The 19,436-nt window shown below is 33.4% G+C and overlaps 1 protein-coding gene across 3 annotated transcripts; it reads left to right on the forward strand.

Annotated features, from left to right (window-relative positions):
• The first annotated feature begins 801 nt into the window (after positions 1-801).
• Positions 802-17,590, forward strand: LOC132697365 (probable multidrug resistance-associated protein lethal(2)03659). Of its 3 annotated transcripts, none has more exons than XM_060662804.1 (13): positions 802-962; positions 8,903-9,005; positions 9,452-9,691; positions 9,752-9,952; positions 11,887-12,113; positions 12,182-12,338; positions 12,401-13,681; positions 13,739-14,129; positions 14,534-14,684; positions 14,746-14,976; positions 15,036-15,547; positions 15,603-16,043; positions 17,452-17,590. In XM_060662804.1, exons 2-13 carry the CDS (start codon positions 8,917-8,919, stop codon positions 17,476-17,478), a joined length of 3,948 nt encoding a protein of 1,315 aa, XP_060518787.1. In that variant the 5' UTR covers positions 802-962; positions 8,903-8,916; the 3' UTR covers positions 17,479-17,590. The 3 variants fall into 3 exon arrangements, with proteins under 3 accessions (XP_060518787.1, XP_060518788.1, XP_060518789.1); XM_060662805.1 differs by lacking the exon at positions 802-962 and adding an exon at positions 8,225-8,290; XM_060662806.1 differs by lacking the exons at positions 802-962; positions 8,903-9,005; positions 9,452-9,691 and having other exon boundaries at positions 9,854-9,952; positions 11,919-12,113.
• Positions 17,591-19,436: the final 1,846 nt, after the last annotated feature.

The raw sequence follows: 19,436 nt of genomic DNA on the forward strand, positions 1-19,436 counted from the left end.
ACAATAGATAAGAAAAACGCTTGATTAAATGCTTGTGTAAAAACATATTTTAGAAAATGATTTGAGTATAATATAGTTATGTTTTTGAAATAACAAAAGAAAATGTTTTTTCAACAGTTTAAAATTTACAGTTATTGCATGGTATATCATGTTATTCCATTTTAGTTACGAGTTTGTTTAGTAGCGATTCGAAGTTTTGACCAGAAGGTTTGTAGAATTCTATCATATTACTTTTTATAAAACTTCTGGATTCCTCCTGCGTCGGTTATTGGTAAGTCGAACTAGCTAAGACCTCGCCAATCATCCTGTTGGCTTCTTCAGAGCTTTACTGAAACTGACTCTTATTTTACTCTATACCTGCATTTATATTGTTTGAGGGGGCGGAGCTAAATGGCAGGCAAAAACACATTCATTCAGTGACCTGCGACTTGACCATCAGAACTGACAAAACGTCAAGCAACTCGATACAACATGCGATATTTTTCAAAACACGTATTAAAAATTTACGTTATAAATTCTTTCCAAATAATTTATATATTTATATATAATGCTTAATCATTCGAAGAAAACAACTTTGTATGAAAATTGTGTTCTTAATTTCGAGCGAAACAAGGTCAAATTTCTCAAAATATGTCGACAAAAGCATTGCATTGCCAATTATGGCGTCAAGATAACACCAACTCATTGGAAATATTTCTCTTTAACATTCTGTTAAAATCGGTCACGTTCTTATAATTAATTACTAAACCGAGAACAACATCGCGATTTAAGCGAACAAACAGTGAAAAACAGTGACGCCAGTATATCTGCAACACCGAATGGCTCCTAGGAAAGTGCAGTTCTGTCGTTTGTAACGTTTAGAGGTTACGCCTTGAACTGAATGAACTTGAAATGTTACATGGTGGGCGTTTTAATCTGCACAACACGACGTGGGAAAATTAAATCAAAAATTTTAGTGACAGGTATTTGGTACTATATTTTTATTATAATAATTCGGGTCTAATTTTCCGATATGTTTCCCATTAATTTTAATTAATTAATAATAATATTAATAATTTAATTAATTCTTAGTAGGAATAGATGGTTCTTGTTGCTTTTGCAATACATTTTCAATAAAGCTGATTTTTTATTAAATGCAATCGAAATGTCCTAGCTTTGATTTTTAGATTCAGGGTGATTCTGAAAATGTTGCAATTTTAGAAGCCCTTGTAGCTCGATTATTCGTCAACTTATCGAATAGATGAAAACTGATCTGGACAGCGTCAGCTACTCAACATTAATCCAATTAATCTATATATTATACAGCTTTATGACAATATAATTTGTAACAAAAAAAAGCTGGCTGAATGAAAAATGAAGTATAAATAAATAAAAAAGGAAGTAAGTAATTGTAGAAATAATTCTGTGGTTAATTAGAAAATGAAAAACCCAATCAGCACTTTATTTATCTAATAGTACGCTCGCTTGTAAAGAGCAGATCTGAGTTGAGGCACACTTAGAGTATTCTCCTTAATATTTACTTTATAGGGAGACCTAGAAGACTTTAAGATATTTTATATTAACACAGCGAATAGGTACTCAAGTGAATTGCTTATTCACAACCACTGCAACAATTTAATTTTAGGGGACACGTGGTCATATTTCCTTAAGCCATATACCTACAACAGTTTTGTATTTTTTGAAGGCGTCTACGATCAAGGACTGTTAAACATGGGTAAAAAAATACGAGGCAAGATGACAATGCATATATGCTTATTGGCATATAGAGTCTTAAGTAAAACCTAAGTTCTTTAACTTAAATTTGAAATGTGCTCACTAAATCATAATGATACGTCGACCGTTACTCTTAAATTTTTTCCTTGGTAGCAAACGACAAAACGACTAGTACATTGCATAGTCGCGAGCAAAGAGTAGCACCTGAGTTTAACCGAATTTAATCTTAAAGCATGTCTCTCACTATAAGTAAAAACCTGCGGCAGATGGAAATTAATATCTGCTTCGATCCCATCATAATGGAACGGGTCAAAAAAATAAACAAGCTGGGTATTATCAGCATATGATTGAGATTGGCCAAACCGGTACCTAAATCAAATCCAGTAAAAATAATGTGGCCCCAAGATTGACCCTTGAGGCACCCCTGATAACTCTTCAATAACTTTCGATACACCAGCTGTCGTCCGAACAACTTGTCTTTTATTTTGCAAGTAGCTGCAAAAATAGGCCAAAAGTTGGCCAGGTAGTCCGAAGTATAGCAGTTTAGCACATACAAGTGAATGATTTGAGAGTGATTTGTATGGTCGCAGATTGAAAAACAGATAGGATGTCATTATTTTTAACAAATTCATAGAGCTGTAAGTAGACAACTCTCTCCAGAACCTTGCTTAACACAGGTAGCAAACTAATCGGTCTTAGATCATTAAACGATGAAGGAGAACTTACTTTAGGAGTGGGACACACAACAACTGTCTTCCAGCAGGCTGAAAAGTAACCATTCTCTAGGCATGAATTTACTATGTTTTTTTTACAGTTTTTTTCTGAAATTCCCAAATCTTGATATATAAAGGGAACACTCTGTATGTTATTAAATAATTTTAAGAGCTATTTCAAATATTTCCTTTATTTCATAAGGGACTTTATCACAACTCTCTACTCATTTTGTTTCTCCTGATTTGATACATTTTCAGTACGCCGTTGTTTTATAAAGAACTTTGTTGCAAGTTGCACCTAATCATTTTATTTATGATCACTGATCATACTTTTTTAGAACTGCTAGAATACTAAATATTATCAGCACTTATCTCAAACCATATTGCGAAAGTACCGATTTCTTTAAGTAAACTCTAAATCATTCTTTTGTTGTCACAAGTTGTTTAATTGTCAAATAAAATAAATATACTCAACGATCACATGTATCGAATCGAATAATAGGTTGGGCGTATTAAGAAGTTGATTCGTTCGCAGAATTTAAATTTAAAATATAAAATTTCTTAAAAGAAATAAAATGAATCATAAAATTTTAAGCAATTTTGTTACAATTTCAAAGATTTAATAGTGATCACCCTGTATACCGTCTTTGAATAAAAACGGGTAAAGAAGTTTTATCAACGAAATTAATCTATATATATATTTATTTCATAGTTATATAGGTCCATCACTGTATAGCCATTATAATAATCAAACAAATTGGTATCTATAATGGAATGATATATTCTAGTGTTTTACAGCACCTATTCGATCAATCACCGAGGATTAATCTGGTAATTGATTGCTCAGTAAGGTAAATCACAGGTTAAAAGCCTCATTTCTGCGGTACTCGATTACGCACTCCTCGTATTTTGACCGTTTTTGTTCCTATGCAGAAAACATAATAAATCGAAAATAATATCAATTTAAGTGATTTTTTAGTTTAAGGGGGTAGTTTAATAGACTCGGCCGCTAGGAATGTTTAGTTTTTTTTTTTCGCTGAACAACGATGAAATTTGTTTCTCCAATATGTAAAAGCAGAAAACTTGTAGGACCGATATTTAAACTGAATGATTTTCCCTCCTTCACTTCTAGCACATAATAGAGCTTATACAATGGTATATGACGTACTAAATTCGGAAAAGGAAAAAGACTATTCTGAGGTGGTGCGTATATTATTTTTTTCATTCCTTACTCCAATATTCCGACTTATGCAATTATCTACCATTAGAAAAGTGTGGCTTAAAACGTCTGCTTTATTAAACACTGGTCGAGGGCCAATTCATATATTTTAGACACGGGTTGGGAACGATTGGATTGGTAAATCGGTAGATTTAAAACATTGATGTTATTTGGACTTTTGTCAGTTCTGAAGCTAATAAAACTTAATGGTGGTAGAAAAAGTATAGTATGTCATCACGTTCATAAACTTCTTCCGACACTTGTTTATTAAACACTTAAAATGACTTTTCAACACCGTTATTTAATTTTTCAAAGAAACTTCCACAGGTTACTGTAACACTTTTCATAAAACTTCTGCATTCCTCATTCAACTTAAAAAAGATCCTGTCACCTATGGAGCGCATCTTTAAATCTATTATTAAGGCTTCTTCGCTATCAGACTCCTTGAAAAAATCTGTCGCCCCTCATGACTCTAACATTCCTCGTCTCTACAGGCTTCCAAAGATCCACAAACCCGGATTACCCCTTCCACCTATTGTCCAACATATTCTCTAGCAAAAAAACCCTTTACAGGGAAAACTGACAGCTTTGTACTTAATTCCTTTCACTTCGAAAACCTGAAACCAAACCTTCTCACCTTAATTGAAAAATGCTTGTCGGGAACATATTTCTCTTAAAACGGTCAAACTTTTGAACGTTGGGAACAGCTATAGATTCTCCACTATCACAACTAATATATTTAAGGAAGCCTTTGAGAAGAAAGCTCTCGACACCTTCCTTCTTAAAAAAATGTATGGAAACGCGACATCGATGATACTTTTGTTATTTGGCCTCATGGTCAGGAATAGTATATTTTCTTAGACATTTAAACTCTATGCACCCTAACATACGTTTTACCATTGAAAGAGAAACTAAAAACAACCTCCCGTTATTAGATATTCTTATCAATAGAAAATCAGCCCTCACATTGGGTCATTGTCTTTACAGAAAACTTACGCATACAGACCGATACCTTAATGCATTGTCACCTCACCATCCGGCCCGAAAAGTATTGCTTACCCACTCTTTTGTTTACAGAACCATAAAACTCTCTCAGCCTCTAATTTCCACATTAAAGGTACTAAGCGTTCCATCACAAAATACACTTCACCACAACCTTCCAATAGCAATGAAGCCGAAAGCAATCCCACACTAGCCACTGTTGTCCTTCCTTATATTCAAAACATCACTGACCACATATCAAAAGTTGTAAAGAAATATAACGTCAAAACCAGATTTACCACTTTCCCAAAAATCTCTCAACATCTTCGATTCCTTAAAGATAACATTCTATTTCATATGCCAGGAGTTTACAGCATATGCGACAAAGAATAGATTGTGGAGACAGGACGAAAAATATCAACTAGGCTCAAAGAACATGAGACTAAAATAAATAAACTCATCAGCAGTTGCCGAATACAATTACGAAACAGGGCATAAAATTTTATTCAATAAAATTAAAATTCTTGCATGTAATGAATTCTTCGACCAACGAAAAATCCGAGACTCTATAAAAATCTATAAGCAATCTAACAATCTTAACCGCGACTCAGGTCTCCGGTCACCATTATTATGAGAATCAGTCATCCGAGGCGGTGTTTGCGGCCCTCATGAAATATGGCCGAACAGGTCCGTACTTTGTTTAGAATTTAATTATTTGGGGTTTTGTTAGGAAAGATGCTAAACAATATTTATTTATTTATTTATTTATGTATTTATGTTTAAATATAAAATAAAATTACAAATTATTTTTATTACCTACTTAAATTACTTCAAATTATTCACATAATATATCAGTATCACTATCGCTATCATCGCGTCTTGTGATTATTATTTGTTCTATATTATTTGCGATATGGATATACGAACAGAATTTGTCCAACTTTGTGGAGGGATGTTAGAAACTTCGGTTTCTATAAGTTTGAGAACATTGGAGTTAACACGGGGAAAAACATTGTTATGACGAATGGCAGATTTCAGTTGGTGCCAAACATGTTCAATGGGGTTAAAGATACAGTGGTAAGGTGGAAGCCTTAAAACTGTATGCCCTAGATTTTTTGCATAATTATTACAGACGTATTCCTTTTGTAGGTTCAAGCTTTGTAGAACCTCAATTAATTGCTTTTTGGTATAATCTTCGTGAAAATAAATGTCGTTATTATACATGTAGTTTGGGATTGTTGCTTTTGTGTCACATGAGGAAGAGGTTTTAGTCAACTGTCTACTGGGATAACTTGCATTGTCCATTACAATGACGCTATTAGGAGGAATGTTTGGAACTAAATTGTTTTTAAACCAACCTTCAAATAAATCAGCGGTGGTGTCTTCACGGTAATCCAGAGAAGAATCTCTAATATTCTTCGAAGACAGAGAAAGTCCAATTAGAATCCAGAGCCAGCATGCAAAATAATTATTCTTTTACCTCTTTTTGATTGCGCGTTTGTTTTACACTTATCACTAGAGTCAACCCAACCCTTTTCCGGGGTATCATAAGTGTCGAACCAGGTTTCATCCAAGTAAATAATTGGCCTTTGTTGTTCTATGTAAATCCTAATTTTTTCTGGATATTCCAGTCGCCATTTCCGAATTCTAAAAGATTCCATTCCATTAAAACTTTCAATTTTTTAAAATCTAAAACCCATGGGTTGGATACATTTCCATAAAGTAGTTCCGCCACATTTAACACCGGTTTCATCTTTTTTAAGCCTCCTAATTAAGATATCTAATGTAGGCACGCTTTGTTCCTCGTATAACTGGTAAATTTTACGCCGTATTATAACTTGATCACTTTCATCTGCACTCGAGAAAATGTCAGCATCGCTTCTTTTCTTTTTCGCAGTTGATATTGGAATTTTCGTCAATGTGGCCGTTTCTTCTAAAGATGCTTACTTGCTGGCACCACGTTCAATGAGAGTCAAATAAACATTGTTTATAACTTCCTTAATCTCAATAGAATAGTGTTTTCTACATCTGGGCGGGAGAATCTCCTGAGATACACTAGACTCGCACATATTTTGCATAATTCGCACACGATTCAACACACGCTGTATTACACACGAAATAAGAATGATTACTAATAAACTTAAACTAAGTAGTAAACCAAACCAAAGAATATTAAACACAGGTAGGTATAAAATTATTTTCTATTACGAACCACAATTTTACCTGAATTTAAATTCCGAAACTTTAGATAATAATCTTGTTGCGTTGTATGTTAATGACCACCCCTGAATAATCCCATTCAAAAGCAAATGGCCACTTTCTTATATCTATGAACAGACCATACAGAGTAAAATACGAGCCAGTTTCAGTCAAGCAACGTTAGCTAGTTCGACTCAGCAAAAACCGACGCAGGAGGAATCCAGAAGTTGGATAAAAATTAAAAAACAATTATTTATTGCACCAAAAGAATCAAGAATTTTGATAATGGAAAACGTCACAAATTTCTAAATGAAGATTCATTCGTACTTGTCTTACCTAAGTAGATGCAGGAATGGTTGCTAAGGTCTAGACCAACTAAACTTTTAATCCTGCTTAGACAATTTAGTTTGTTATTTTCTAGTGATTTTCTTTCTACAAAGTTTAGGCTCGTCAACTTCCAAAAACTTCTATCTATGTCATAATAAAATAATTCAAAAATTAGTGCCAGAAAAACTGTCTCAAAATCCAAGAGCTGGGCATCATAAGGACCTGTTTTGCCATATTTTTAGAGATGATACGAGTCGTCCAGGGAAAGAATCTAGATATGAAAGTTTGGAAAGATTAGACGAAGAGACAAATATATTTCTAATCGTAACTCGATGGAGTGAGTAGAAATAAGTGTTTCTATTTAGTAATTTTAAATTTGAAAAGTGCTAAAACAGTAAAGTTTAATTGGTCTATGCTAGAGGCTGTAAAATGCCCTATTAGTGTACGATGTTTGGGAAGTTGATATAATTCACACCTGCATTGTAATATGTTTGTGGATAAAATATTAAAGTTAGTCGTAAAAAGACTAAAAAATCGGATAGTTATTATTATAGTTATTGGACAGTGAAGTCGACGCCACTCGAAAAGAAATTTTTCATATTTTGAGGAGCAAAATAAGGGTCGTCATTCATTTTAGAGACGTGTTTGTTACATATAAAATTTTCAATGATGTTTTGGGATCAGAAATTTTATGGCCATCGCTTTAAAATTCACAAATAATCTCTCAACTCTACGTCCTTTAAGATTGCACAATTCTACCACAATAGTACTTCTAACCATGAAGGCTTGACTCGTGTAGATTCATGGCTGCAAGCAGGATTGACAAGAAAAAAAATTTACACGTGTTAATCTAAATACATAAAATACTAAATAAGCTCCAAAGTTTACCAACACCAAGTATGGTTGCCACAGAGTAATGTTTATTATCGGTTAATTAAAAAACAAAGATTGAATTCTACCGATAAATATTTTATTTTTTGTAGATAAGTAAATTTTAACAACTTGTATTGAAAATATAAATATAAACGAAGCGTATGTATATTATACAAGGTGTTGATAGGTGTCGATACTTCTCGAGTATTTTTGATGCAAAAGTTACCATATAGTGTTCTAAAATATTTCGTCATCGGGAAACAGGGTATCAAATTAACTAAGGCTTTGTGAAAGAGTGAATGTGTAGCCATTGTAAAAACCGAAAGAGTATCTGGATTACTTAAACTGAAGTCAGATTTAATTTCCAAGATTATTAAAAAGGGTTTCCCAATCAGTTGTAGCAATCCTGTAAATTTCCTCTCTATGTTGTCACACGATTTGTAAAGATGGAACTCAATTTTTCGAGAAAAATATTAAATGTAATAATAGGTGCCTATTGCACAAAGATATAAATCTATACAAGTACTTGCGAAAGACTGAGACTAATCGAGCACTTCACACAACTACAGGATGGTCGCCTTCGCATTTTAGCTAGTGAATCCTTTCGTCCTATTATAGCTGCGTTTTAAATCAATCGCGGTGGTTCTTCTAACAGCTACTCTCTACTGAACGCAACAAAATAACCAACGGTGATAATAGGAACGTGGAAAACAATTGTTTCTGAGCTTGCCTTTGTCAGCTGCTGTAGTTTAAGTTTGACCAACTTGTATAAACTTTCAAAATTGTTTTGCGCTAGAATTTTAATCCAACTCTGACGGGGCAGCGAGTCTATAGGCAGCCGACATTAGTAATTGTTTTGATTTTTTTCGTTCAACAGTATCGGCATTTTGAATGGAGAATACGCAGGAGGAAAGGACAAGAACTATTCAGCAGAAAAATCCATACAAAGTCGCCAATGTTTTTTCCAAAATATTTTATGTGTAAGTACCATTTTTCAGTTTGTTAATTTTAGATTTCGTTTGAGAAAATCCTTTAAAAACACTTATTTAACTTAAGTCTGTGCGATAATTTTTCGTTGTTTTAGATCGCTGATAGTTTTTATAAGTAAATCTGCATAAAAATTCAGGCGAATTTTTATATTGTTTCCAAACAATTACTATTTGAGTGTTATCTATTTTATTTATAGCGCGAGGAACTTTTTAAATCGAGCCGGTATCAGATAGTTATTTAAGAGATCGTTTCTTTAAAATTAGTTTTTCTTGGTAAACAGGAAATGTTTCTCAACTGCTAAAGTTTCGAGATAAATCGACGATTTTGACAACAAAAACAAGCTATGAAATATTTTCCAGAAAAAAAGTTGACCTGCAATATTTTTTAAAAGTTTATCGAATTGAAGGTTAAGAAAAAAATGATACTATAATTTCAGATGGCTTCTGCCACTCTTCTACAAAGGATTTAGAACGGACCTTAACGAAGATGACATTTTTCCGTCACTAAAGTCACACGATTCGACGATACTAGGAGATAAACTAGAAAAAGAATGGAGAAGGGAGGTCAAAGACAAAAAGAATCCTTCTCTGTGGAGAGCATTGGGAAGGGTCTTTGGGAAAAACCTCATAATTCTAATTCTTGCTTTCATGTATTTTTTTATGGAGATGGGCGTTAAGTAGGCTACTCGTATAATTAAAAAACTGAAAGCCGCATCATCGATTGATTTTTCTTGCAGGATTTCTCAACCTATAGCACTATCAAAGTTGTTGGAGTTCTACCAGCAAGATTCAACTATGAGTCGGAACGAGGCTTACATCTACGCAACTGTAATAGTCTTGTCTTCTTTTGTATACGTTTTATGTCAACACACTTACATGCTTCATATATTCCATTTGGGTATGAAGATAAGAATAGCAACATCAACAATTATCTACAGGTAGTATTTATACTTACGATGACCTTAAATATAGATTTCTGCATACCGAAAACGAACATAATTTAAGAAACAGATTTTGAATTATTTCTGCAGTCCTGTTGATCTAATGAAACTGAATTTAAGCTAAATAACTGTAATGGCAATGGTAGTAACAATTAACGTTAATGTTGGTATATGCACCTTTCTGATTAGCGGTTTGCAAAAGTTTTTGATTTTAATCATAAAAGAAAACTAAAATCTCAATCTCAAAATTGCTTTTAAAAAAGGAGAACGAAACATTCTTGAGAATTACAGGCCAAGTCTTATATCTAATGTAACAAAAATTTTCGAAAAAGCCTTAAATGTTCCACTAGTTTCTTTTATTACTAAAAATCATATAATATCTAATGCCAGTTTGGTTTTAGTGATAACAAGTCAACTAATGATGCCATTGCTATGCTATTGTCAAATGTATGTAGACGCTTAGATAATTCAAGACCATGTTCTGCAGTGTTCATTGACTTAGCAAACGCATCCGATACTGTAAGCCACTCGCGGCTTTTGACTAAATTATATTCAGTTGGTATAAGAGGATTTGCTCACTTACTAATTGAAATTTACTTGAAAAATCGACAACGAATGGTAGAGATTAATAACCTGTTTCAGTAAGCCGAGAACTGTAACGTATATACATAAATCAACTACTTACTATTGATTTTTCCGGTAAAATCATCTCTTTTGCTTATGATGCAGTTTTGTTTGTTGAAGGTAACAATTGGGACGAAGTCGGGAACTGCATAAGTTAGGACTTGCAACTCATGTCACAGTGGTTTGACTATAATTTACTAGCAATTAACTTAGATTTCAAATTTCATGATCAAATTATAATGATCGGCTACCTGCAAACAATAAACTTACTATAAAACTATTGTTTAGAAACATTTGCTGGTTTTTACGTAGAGCTGAGCATATTACCTTTCTAGAAATTCATGTTGACTCAAATGTAAAGTGGAACTTCCATGTCGAACAGTTAGTGAAAAAGTTACGATTCTTATTGTATTTATTCCGGCAACTTAATAAAATATCTGATAAGCAATTACTTCTTTCTACTTATTTTTCACTGTTACAATCACTTATATCTTATGTAATAATTGGTTGGGGTGGTGTCTATCGCACAACTCTTCAGCCCCTTTACGTAATACAAAAAAGAATTTTGAAAATTATATTTAAGTTAAATCCGCGATCTGACTTAATTAAACTTGGAGAAAATTTAACTTTAGAAAAAATGCATTTATCCGTTTGACAAAAGAATTACTTTTATACTGCTCGAAAAATTTATAATTTATATAGAACTGAAAAACAAAATAAAATTAAAATCATTAAAAAAAAAATAACTAAGTGGTTTATTGACTTAACTTAAGTTTCTAAATGAATATTTATTATAAGTCAAATTCACAGATTCATTAATGTATTGTAACTATATAAAAGCGTTTCTTTTTTTGGTAGAATATTATGGTTTTTTTTTCTTTTGCATGTTATATAGTAAACATAGTTAAATTAATCTGCGTTATGTTCAAAGATGGCTGTCAAGTTTTTAACTTAGAATACCTTGAGTATTAGTGTTTTTTTTTTGTATTAATATTAATTTAATGTTTACATTACAATAAGTTGGTAAATTATATATGTTTTTTTATTGATTTAAATAAATATTATTATTATTATTTGCAAAAGTTTATCTTGAAAAAAACATCTTCTTGTAGAAAAGACCACGGATTGGACAAATCATAGACTCGAATGTTACTTATTTGAATGACGACCAACACGACAGTACCGTGGTTTTCTTTGATATGAGATTTTTTGTTGGTTTATTATACAAAAATTCAAACCAATATACGTTCACTATATATTTTAAATCGCAAACGCAATTCGATTTTAAAATATTCATCTCGTCTTAGAAAAGCCCTTAAATTGAACAAATCCGCCCTAGCTGGAACCACGATAGGCCAGATGGTTAATCTCATCTCCAACGATGTAACGCGATTCGAAATGATGACCACCCATATTCACAACTTATGGTTGGCTCCTCTTCAGACAATAGTCGTGTTGTTACTTTTGGGAATTTATGTAGGATGGACTGGTCTTGTAGGGGTTATCTTGATGCTAGCCTTTGTTCCTTTTCAAAGTAAGTAACCTGGAGAGGGTGGGTCTAGAAATCAAAACTGTAATTCTATTGATGGATTCTTTTTTCAGTGTGGATGGGGAAAAAGTCCTCTGCGTATCGACTCAGTACAGCTCTATTGACCGACGAAAGAATCCGACTGATGAACGAGATTATATCTGGCATACAAGTGATTAAGATGTATACCTGGGAAAAACCATTCGCTAAGCTGGTGGAAATCAGCAGAAGGTACTATTTAGAAGTTTTATAACATTTTTCATCTTCATTAAATAAATACTTCTCCGTTTCAGAACAGAACTTGGTGAAATACGCAAGACATCGGTGATTAGAGCATTTGTAATGTCCTTTAATATGTTCTTAAACAGAGCTTCAATTTATTTCTGCATGATGTCCTACGTTCTCTTAGGGAAAACTCTAGATCCTCACTATGTATTTGTTACCACCTGCTTTTATGGCATTTTAAATCTATCGGTCGCAATGTTTTGGCCTCAAGGAATTACTCAAATGGCGGAAGCTGGCATATCTGTCAAAAGGATAAAACGGTTTTTGCTGTACGATGAAGTGACATTTGATTCTAGTTCATCGTTCCTAAATTCACCCAACAACCAGACGAACGCGCCGGCCGGTATCCATATGGACAAGGTATCAGTGACCTGGACACAGACCGCAAAGGGAAATATTTTAAACAATATTTCCATGGACGTTTCTTCGGGGCAATTGGCAGCAGTAATTGGTCCCGTCGGTAGTGGCAAAACGACGCTTTTGCACGCGATATTAAAAGAACTTCTTCCTGTATCTGGTTCCGCCCAAATAGAAGGCAGCATTTCATATGCTTCTCAAGAGCCTTGGCTTTTTGTTGGAAGCGTTAGACAAAATATCACTTTCGGGCAAGAATTCAACGTTGCAAAATACAACGAGGTAGTTAGAGTATGTGCATTAGAAAGGGATTTCGCTTTATTTCCCTACGGAGATCGTACCATTGTTGGTGAGCGAGGAGTGTCATTAAGCGGAGGTCAGAGAGCTAGAATCAACCTTGCCAGAGCAGTCTACAAAGAAGCCGACATTTATTTACTTGATGATCCATTATCAGCAGTTGATACACACGTTGGCAGACATTTGTTCGATGAATGTATCGCCGGATATCTTAAAAGCAAATGCGTTGTACTTGTTACGCATCAGCTACAGTACCTCAAAAACGTCCAAAGTATTTATTTGCTCGGCAACGGTAAAATAGAAAGCTCTGGTACGTATGAGGAAGTTCAAAATTCCGGAACGGAGTTTACAAATCTTCTGGAGGAATTGAAAGATATTATTGATGACTCGAATGGAGATGAGAACATAGATTGGAAAAAATCTTCTGGTCCTAGAATATCAACTAAAGAAGTTGTCTCCAAAACTGAAAAGGACCCGACGGAAGAAAAGGAAGGCCAAGGGCGGGGAACCGTCAACTGGAGTGTTTACAAAACCTACATATTATCTGGCGGTCATGGTTGCACCATTTTTATGGTGCTGTTAGCATTTATATTAGCTCAGACGTTCGCAAGCTGCGGAGACTACTTTTTGACGTACTGGTAATTTAGTTACTAATTTTTTGTAGCATTTTTGTAAAATTCCTTTTTACATTTAAGGGTCAATGTGGAGCAGATTAGGAGGAACCAAAAAGAGACGCTGGATTTGGATTTATTTTCTGAAGTTGTCTACAGTTCGGACAATGGCACATTACATTTAAATAAATTACAACAATTTTGGTTGGACCACATTGGAGAGCATACTGCCCTCATTGCTTACTCCTGTATAATAGCAGTGACGGTCATAATAACCATTGTTAGATCGCTGTGGTTCTTTAGGTGTTGCATGAACGCTTCCATAAAACTGCATAATACAATGTTCGGTAAAATTGTTTATGGTACCATGAGGTTTTTCCATCTCAATCCATCGGGAAGAATTTTAAACAGATTTTCCAAAGATATGAATCAAATCGATGAGTATTTGCCTACAATGCTTCTGGATACTTTGCAAGTAAGAGCGTAGAAATTATAAAGCCATTTAGGGTGTTAATGAAGTATGTATGTACTTATCGCTAATGTCGGATTGCTAAATGAATTGTTCACATAAATCTATCTTTAATTTATCTCGTTGTCTATTTTTGTTTTTCTTTTTGAAATAATTTGGATGCAGATTGGTAATGCGGAAATGTTTTGACATGGAAATTTCGAATTGGCTTTTGGCATGGGTCTAACTTGTAGACAGCATATCTACATTTTTTGATTAATCCTAAAGAAATACAATTTACGGTAAAGAATGGGCACATGTGAACAGAAACAGTACACTTGGTCATCAGCACCCTCCACTCTCCACCAATTTTAACCCAACAAACTCATATTAACGTGTAATATAGAGTTTAAAATATATCCTCTTTCCAGTTTGGCGTTAATGTTTTAGCGGCATTAACGGTGGTTTCGGTTGTGAACATTTGGATGCTGATTCCTGCCATTGTCGTCCTGTTCATATTCTACTACATACGATTTATATATTTGAGGACCAGCAGAAACATTAAACGACTAGAAGGGATAGGTAAACACAGAAGCAACTAGGGCAACCTCAAAAATCAAGAGCATTTAAAATACATTTTTAGCGAGGAGTCCCGTTTATTCACATCTAACTACCTCCTTACAGGGCCTAACGACAATCAGGGCATTTGGCGCTCAGGAAATGTTAAAGAAGGAATTCGACGATTATCACAACAAATATAGTTCGGTATTTTTCATGTTTCTGGCCTCTAGTAGATGCTTTGGACTTTGGCTGGATTTTCACTGCGTGATTTTCATAACAATTGTCACTTTTAGTTTCTTGATCATGAACACAGGTAAAATTTATCAATAGAAATTACGGAAGATCCACTAAGATTCCGATACACCCTTTCAGAAACATACGGGGCCAATGTGGGTTTGGCGATCACCCAGTCTATAACGTTAACCGGAACTTTGCAGTTCGCTGTGCGACAATGGAGTGAATTGGAAAACACAATGACGTGCGTAGAACGAGTGAAAGAATATGCGGACGTGGTACCAGAAAAAGACGAAGGCGCTGTTAAACCGGCGATAACGTGGCCCCAAAGCGGAAACATTAAATTCCAGAACCTGAGCCTGAAATATGCGCCTAGTGAACCTAACGTTTTAAACGACATGACATTTGAAATTAAGAGCAGGGAAAAAGTTGGGATAGTCGGCAGAACGGGAGCCGGAAAATCCTCGATTATCGTAGCTCTATTCAGGCTAGCTGACATTGAAGGAAATATCTTCATAGATGATGTTGATACCAAATCGATAAGCTTGAACAAATTAAGATCTCATATTTCAATAATACCACAGGAACCAGTTTTGTTTTCTGGTACACTTAAAAAAAACTTGGATCCATTTGGGGAATATAATGATAATGTAAAAGATGGTGTTTGATATGAATAGATTTCGGTATGAACTGATTTTCTTGTAGGTACTGTGGAGTGCTCTAGAAGAGGTTGAACTTAAACCAGCGGTGTCGAAACTACCTCAAGGTCTTGAAACCGTTATGTCTGAAGGCGGTTCAAACTTCAGCGTCGGCCAGAGGCAGCTGGTGTGTTTGGCTAGAGCCATAATTAGGAATAACAAAATTTTGGTCCTAGATGAAGCTACCGCTAACGTTGATCCCCAAACGGACTTACTCATACAATCTACGATAAGGAAAAAGTTTTCCCAGTGCACTGTGTTGACTGTGGCGCACAGGTTGCACACTATAATGGACTCCGACAAAGTTCTCGTGATGGACGCCGGCAGAGTTGTTGAATTCGGTCCTCCACACGAGCTGCTACAGAATAAACAAACTGGCGTATTCTATGAGCTGGTGCTACAGACGGGAAAAGCTATGGCAGATAATCTCATATCTATTGCGGAAGAGGTAACAATTTCAATTACATTTCTACATAACGATCCATAATTAACTGGCTCCGCAAATCCGTGCAAACTTTTAAATTATTTTTGTCGTTAAGTTGGGTCCTTACCTTTTAAAAAAAAAAAGTAAAAGTTTTTATCGTGGTATAGATACGTGGATGATGTCTTTGCTTGCTTTGTTGGAACGGACAGACAATTGAATTCTTTTTTAAATTACATTAATTCATTACATAATCCTATAAAATTCACTATCGAGATTGAACAGGATAACTCTATTAATTTTTTAGACTACTATTACGAAAACGCAAGACAAATTAGACTTTTCAATATATCATAAACCTTCACACACAGACACAGTCATACATAACAGCTCAAATCACCCTTATACACACAAAATGGTTGCATTTAACTCTTTTATACACAGACTTCTTAATACACCACTCTCAACAGAAAATTACAACAAAGAACTTAATATCATTAAACAAATTGCACTGAACAACGGCTACAATCCGTCCATTATAGATAAAATTATAAATAAAAAACAACTACAGACAACAGTAAACTCTATTTATCCGAAACCTAATACAGAACACGAACAATTTAAAACAATTAAATACATAGGAGAACCTAGTGAAAAAGTTTCAAAACATTCATCAAAATGTGGTTGAAAAATAGCTTTCAGAACTAGCAACACAATAGGAAAATTTTTAAAATATAATGTAACGAAATGTAAAGAATCCCAAAAATCAGCTGTCTACAGGTTGAAATGTGGATCCTAAAATTTATAATGGACAAACAGGTAGATCCTTCAAGAAACGCATTAACGAACATATAAGAGCGTTTAAAAACAATAGTCTAGATTCTAATTATGCAACACACTTAAACATAGAAAAACACATTTTTGACTACAATTTTGATATTTTACATGCAGCCACAAAAAGTAGAAAATTAAATTTATTGGAAGCCATGGAGATTAACAAAATGAGACATTAAAACGTATTGCTTAACGACCAATTAGGTTTAAATACCTCTCCTTTATTGAACTTAAATTCTCACAATAACTTTAATTAAGTTTTGATAAAGACACGGTGTTGTAGAAACAATTGTCATGTCAAAATATATAATTTAATTTTAACTTTTAGTTCTTATTTACTTTGATAAATGGATTTTCATCAAGTAAAAACCACCTCAGTTCAATATTATTCAGTTTTCCAAAACAATATATTATTTGAACTTTATCATCGTCGTCAGAAATTTCCTATTAGTGGTGTTTTCACCACTACTTCTGAAAACTCTTAATTTTGTTCTGTATCCTTTACCTAGCGTTATCATATGATAACTTCAAGTCGGCTTCCCTGGACTGCGGAGTAATGAAACTTTAACATGATGATAACTGTACGCACTATTTGTTTCAGAGCTATCGTACATCGCAGCTACTTTAAGATCAACCCAGGCATAATCTTCGGATTTAATTTTTGTTTCCGAATATTTTTCTTCAAAATTACGTTTACTACCTTGCATGTGATTTAGAGTTAAGTTTGTAACCTATAATAGAAAAATATTTATTATATCGTTTTTTTGTTATCCTGGTTTTATTTAAAAATCTAACGAAATCCGTTATTATCAAGAAACCTTAAAAACATTTTCAATGGGAAGCGAAACATCAGATTTAAAAACTAGCTGTAGGTAGGAAGCATTAGTTTTCGCATAATGTCTTCAATAGAAAAAATAGTAAAATTTAAAGAAATATGCACCATATTTTCTGAAAACAATAATTATAGAGATTTTTCGCAAAGTATAAAATTTAAACCAAACAAATGGTGAGAATTCCATTTAATGGAACACTTCGACAATTTAGAAGCATGATTGCTTAAAGAAGATATCGACCGTTAGACTTTTGGATCCACATTCATTATCTAGTTCGTAATCCTTTTTCGCGTTTTCTTATTTGCGGTATTCCACAAAATAAATTAATAAATGAATAGAATAGTATTAAATTAATTAAATATTAAATATTTTCTATATTAATATATAGAAGGAAAAAAATTAAAATTAAAAGAAAACTTTCTTTGTTTTCTCAATGTATAAGATTAGTGGATGTTGTATTGAATTTGAAGTGTTATTGTTATTCTTTACTCATTTTTATCCATGCTGTATTTATAAGCTATAGAAGCTTTTATGTGTTTTGATGATTTGTGTTGTATTTTTTATTTTGAATCTAAAAGTTCACACAATAAGCAAAGTTTTAGAGTGTAGAGTGTAGTAGAGTGTATGGAAAGAAATATGTTTTGATTTGATTCTTCAGTATGTCGGATTCTTAAAATAAATATTATGTTTTGATACCAAAAATAGCGAAACTTGGTTAAAATTATTTTATATGAACAACTTATTTTTACCGCATAACGAATAATTATAAATCTTTCCAAATAATTTGGGAAATAAGATGTGTGTTAAAATTCAGAACAAACTTAAAATCTAAGCAAGTTTCACTGGTAAATCAACGAGCAACACTTGTTCAGGAGCTCCAAACACTATGATTCTATTCATACATCTTAAGGGGGCGCGCTTAAATATTTTTAAATATCAGTTAATTGCTTTATGATGGTAATAACAGTTTAAAATAATTGTTTTGATAGCTTATACGCCTATTATAAAGATCCCACGTATACAAAATCATAAATTTTAACGTCGTATTCGCACCGTTTTTTGTAGAAGATGCTACTGAATAAGTTTAAATGACAATTAAAATTCAATTGAAAAATCGGTGACAGTCAGTGTTTTTACAATCTTATCTATATTTAAAATTAAAAATAGAGAGCAGCACATTTCCGCGTCATTGTATTTCTACGCCGTCTTGACATAAGTACCTCCTATTAATTGTTAGTTGAATTAAAGGCGTTTTCCATCAAATAAGTAACTAAATTGATGTGTAAAATCAAAAGTTGAAATTCCACTAACAAACAGATAGCCGCTATAAGACAACATAGGATAGTTAAAACTCAGATAGTGAAATAACTCTTTAAAAATTGAGGCTTTAAATCAGGATCGACGGGAATGTATTTCCAATTTCAGTCTGCACTAAAAACATCAATTTTAATAACATTTCAAAATTGACTATCTCCATGAAAACGAAAATGTGAGTAAATCCAAATAAATCCAAATAACATAATAATAATGATATGATATAATGATAATAACGATAATACGTATAGATAAAGGCTGGTCGCTGTAGAATTAAATTTTGCGTCAAATTATACAATAATCTAGAGGGTGTCCTCTTACGAAATTCCGTAGCTTTCAGAATTATATATTTGGTTGATAAAATTTGGACACCCTCTAAGTGGCAAATCAGTTCAAAATGTTAATTTCTGCTTCCGTTTTTACTACTGATCAAAAACAC

Source organism: Cylas formicarius, unplaced genomic scaffold, assembly GCF_029955315.1.
Source record: "Cylas formicarius isolate icCylForm1 unplaced genomic scaffold, icCylForm1.1 PGA_scaffold_1__22_contigs__length_36826433, whole genome shotgun sequence".
Lineage (NCBI taxonomy): Eukaryota > Metazoa > Arthropoda > Insecta > Coleoptera > Brentidae > Cylas > Cylas formicarius.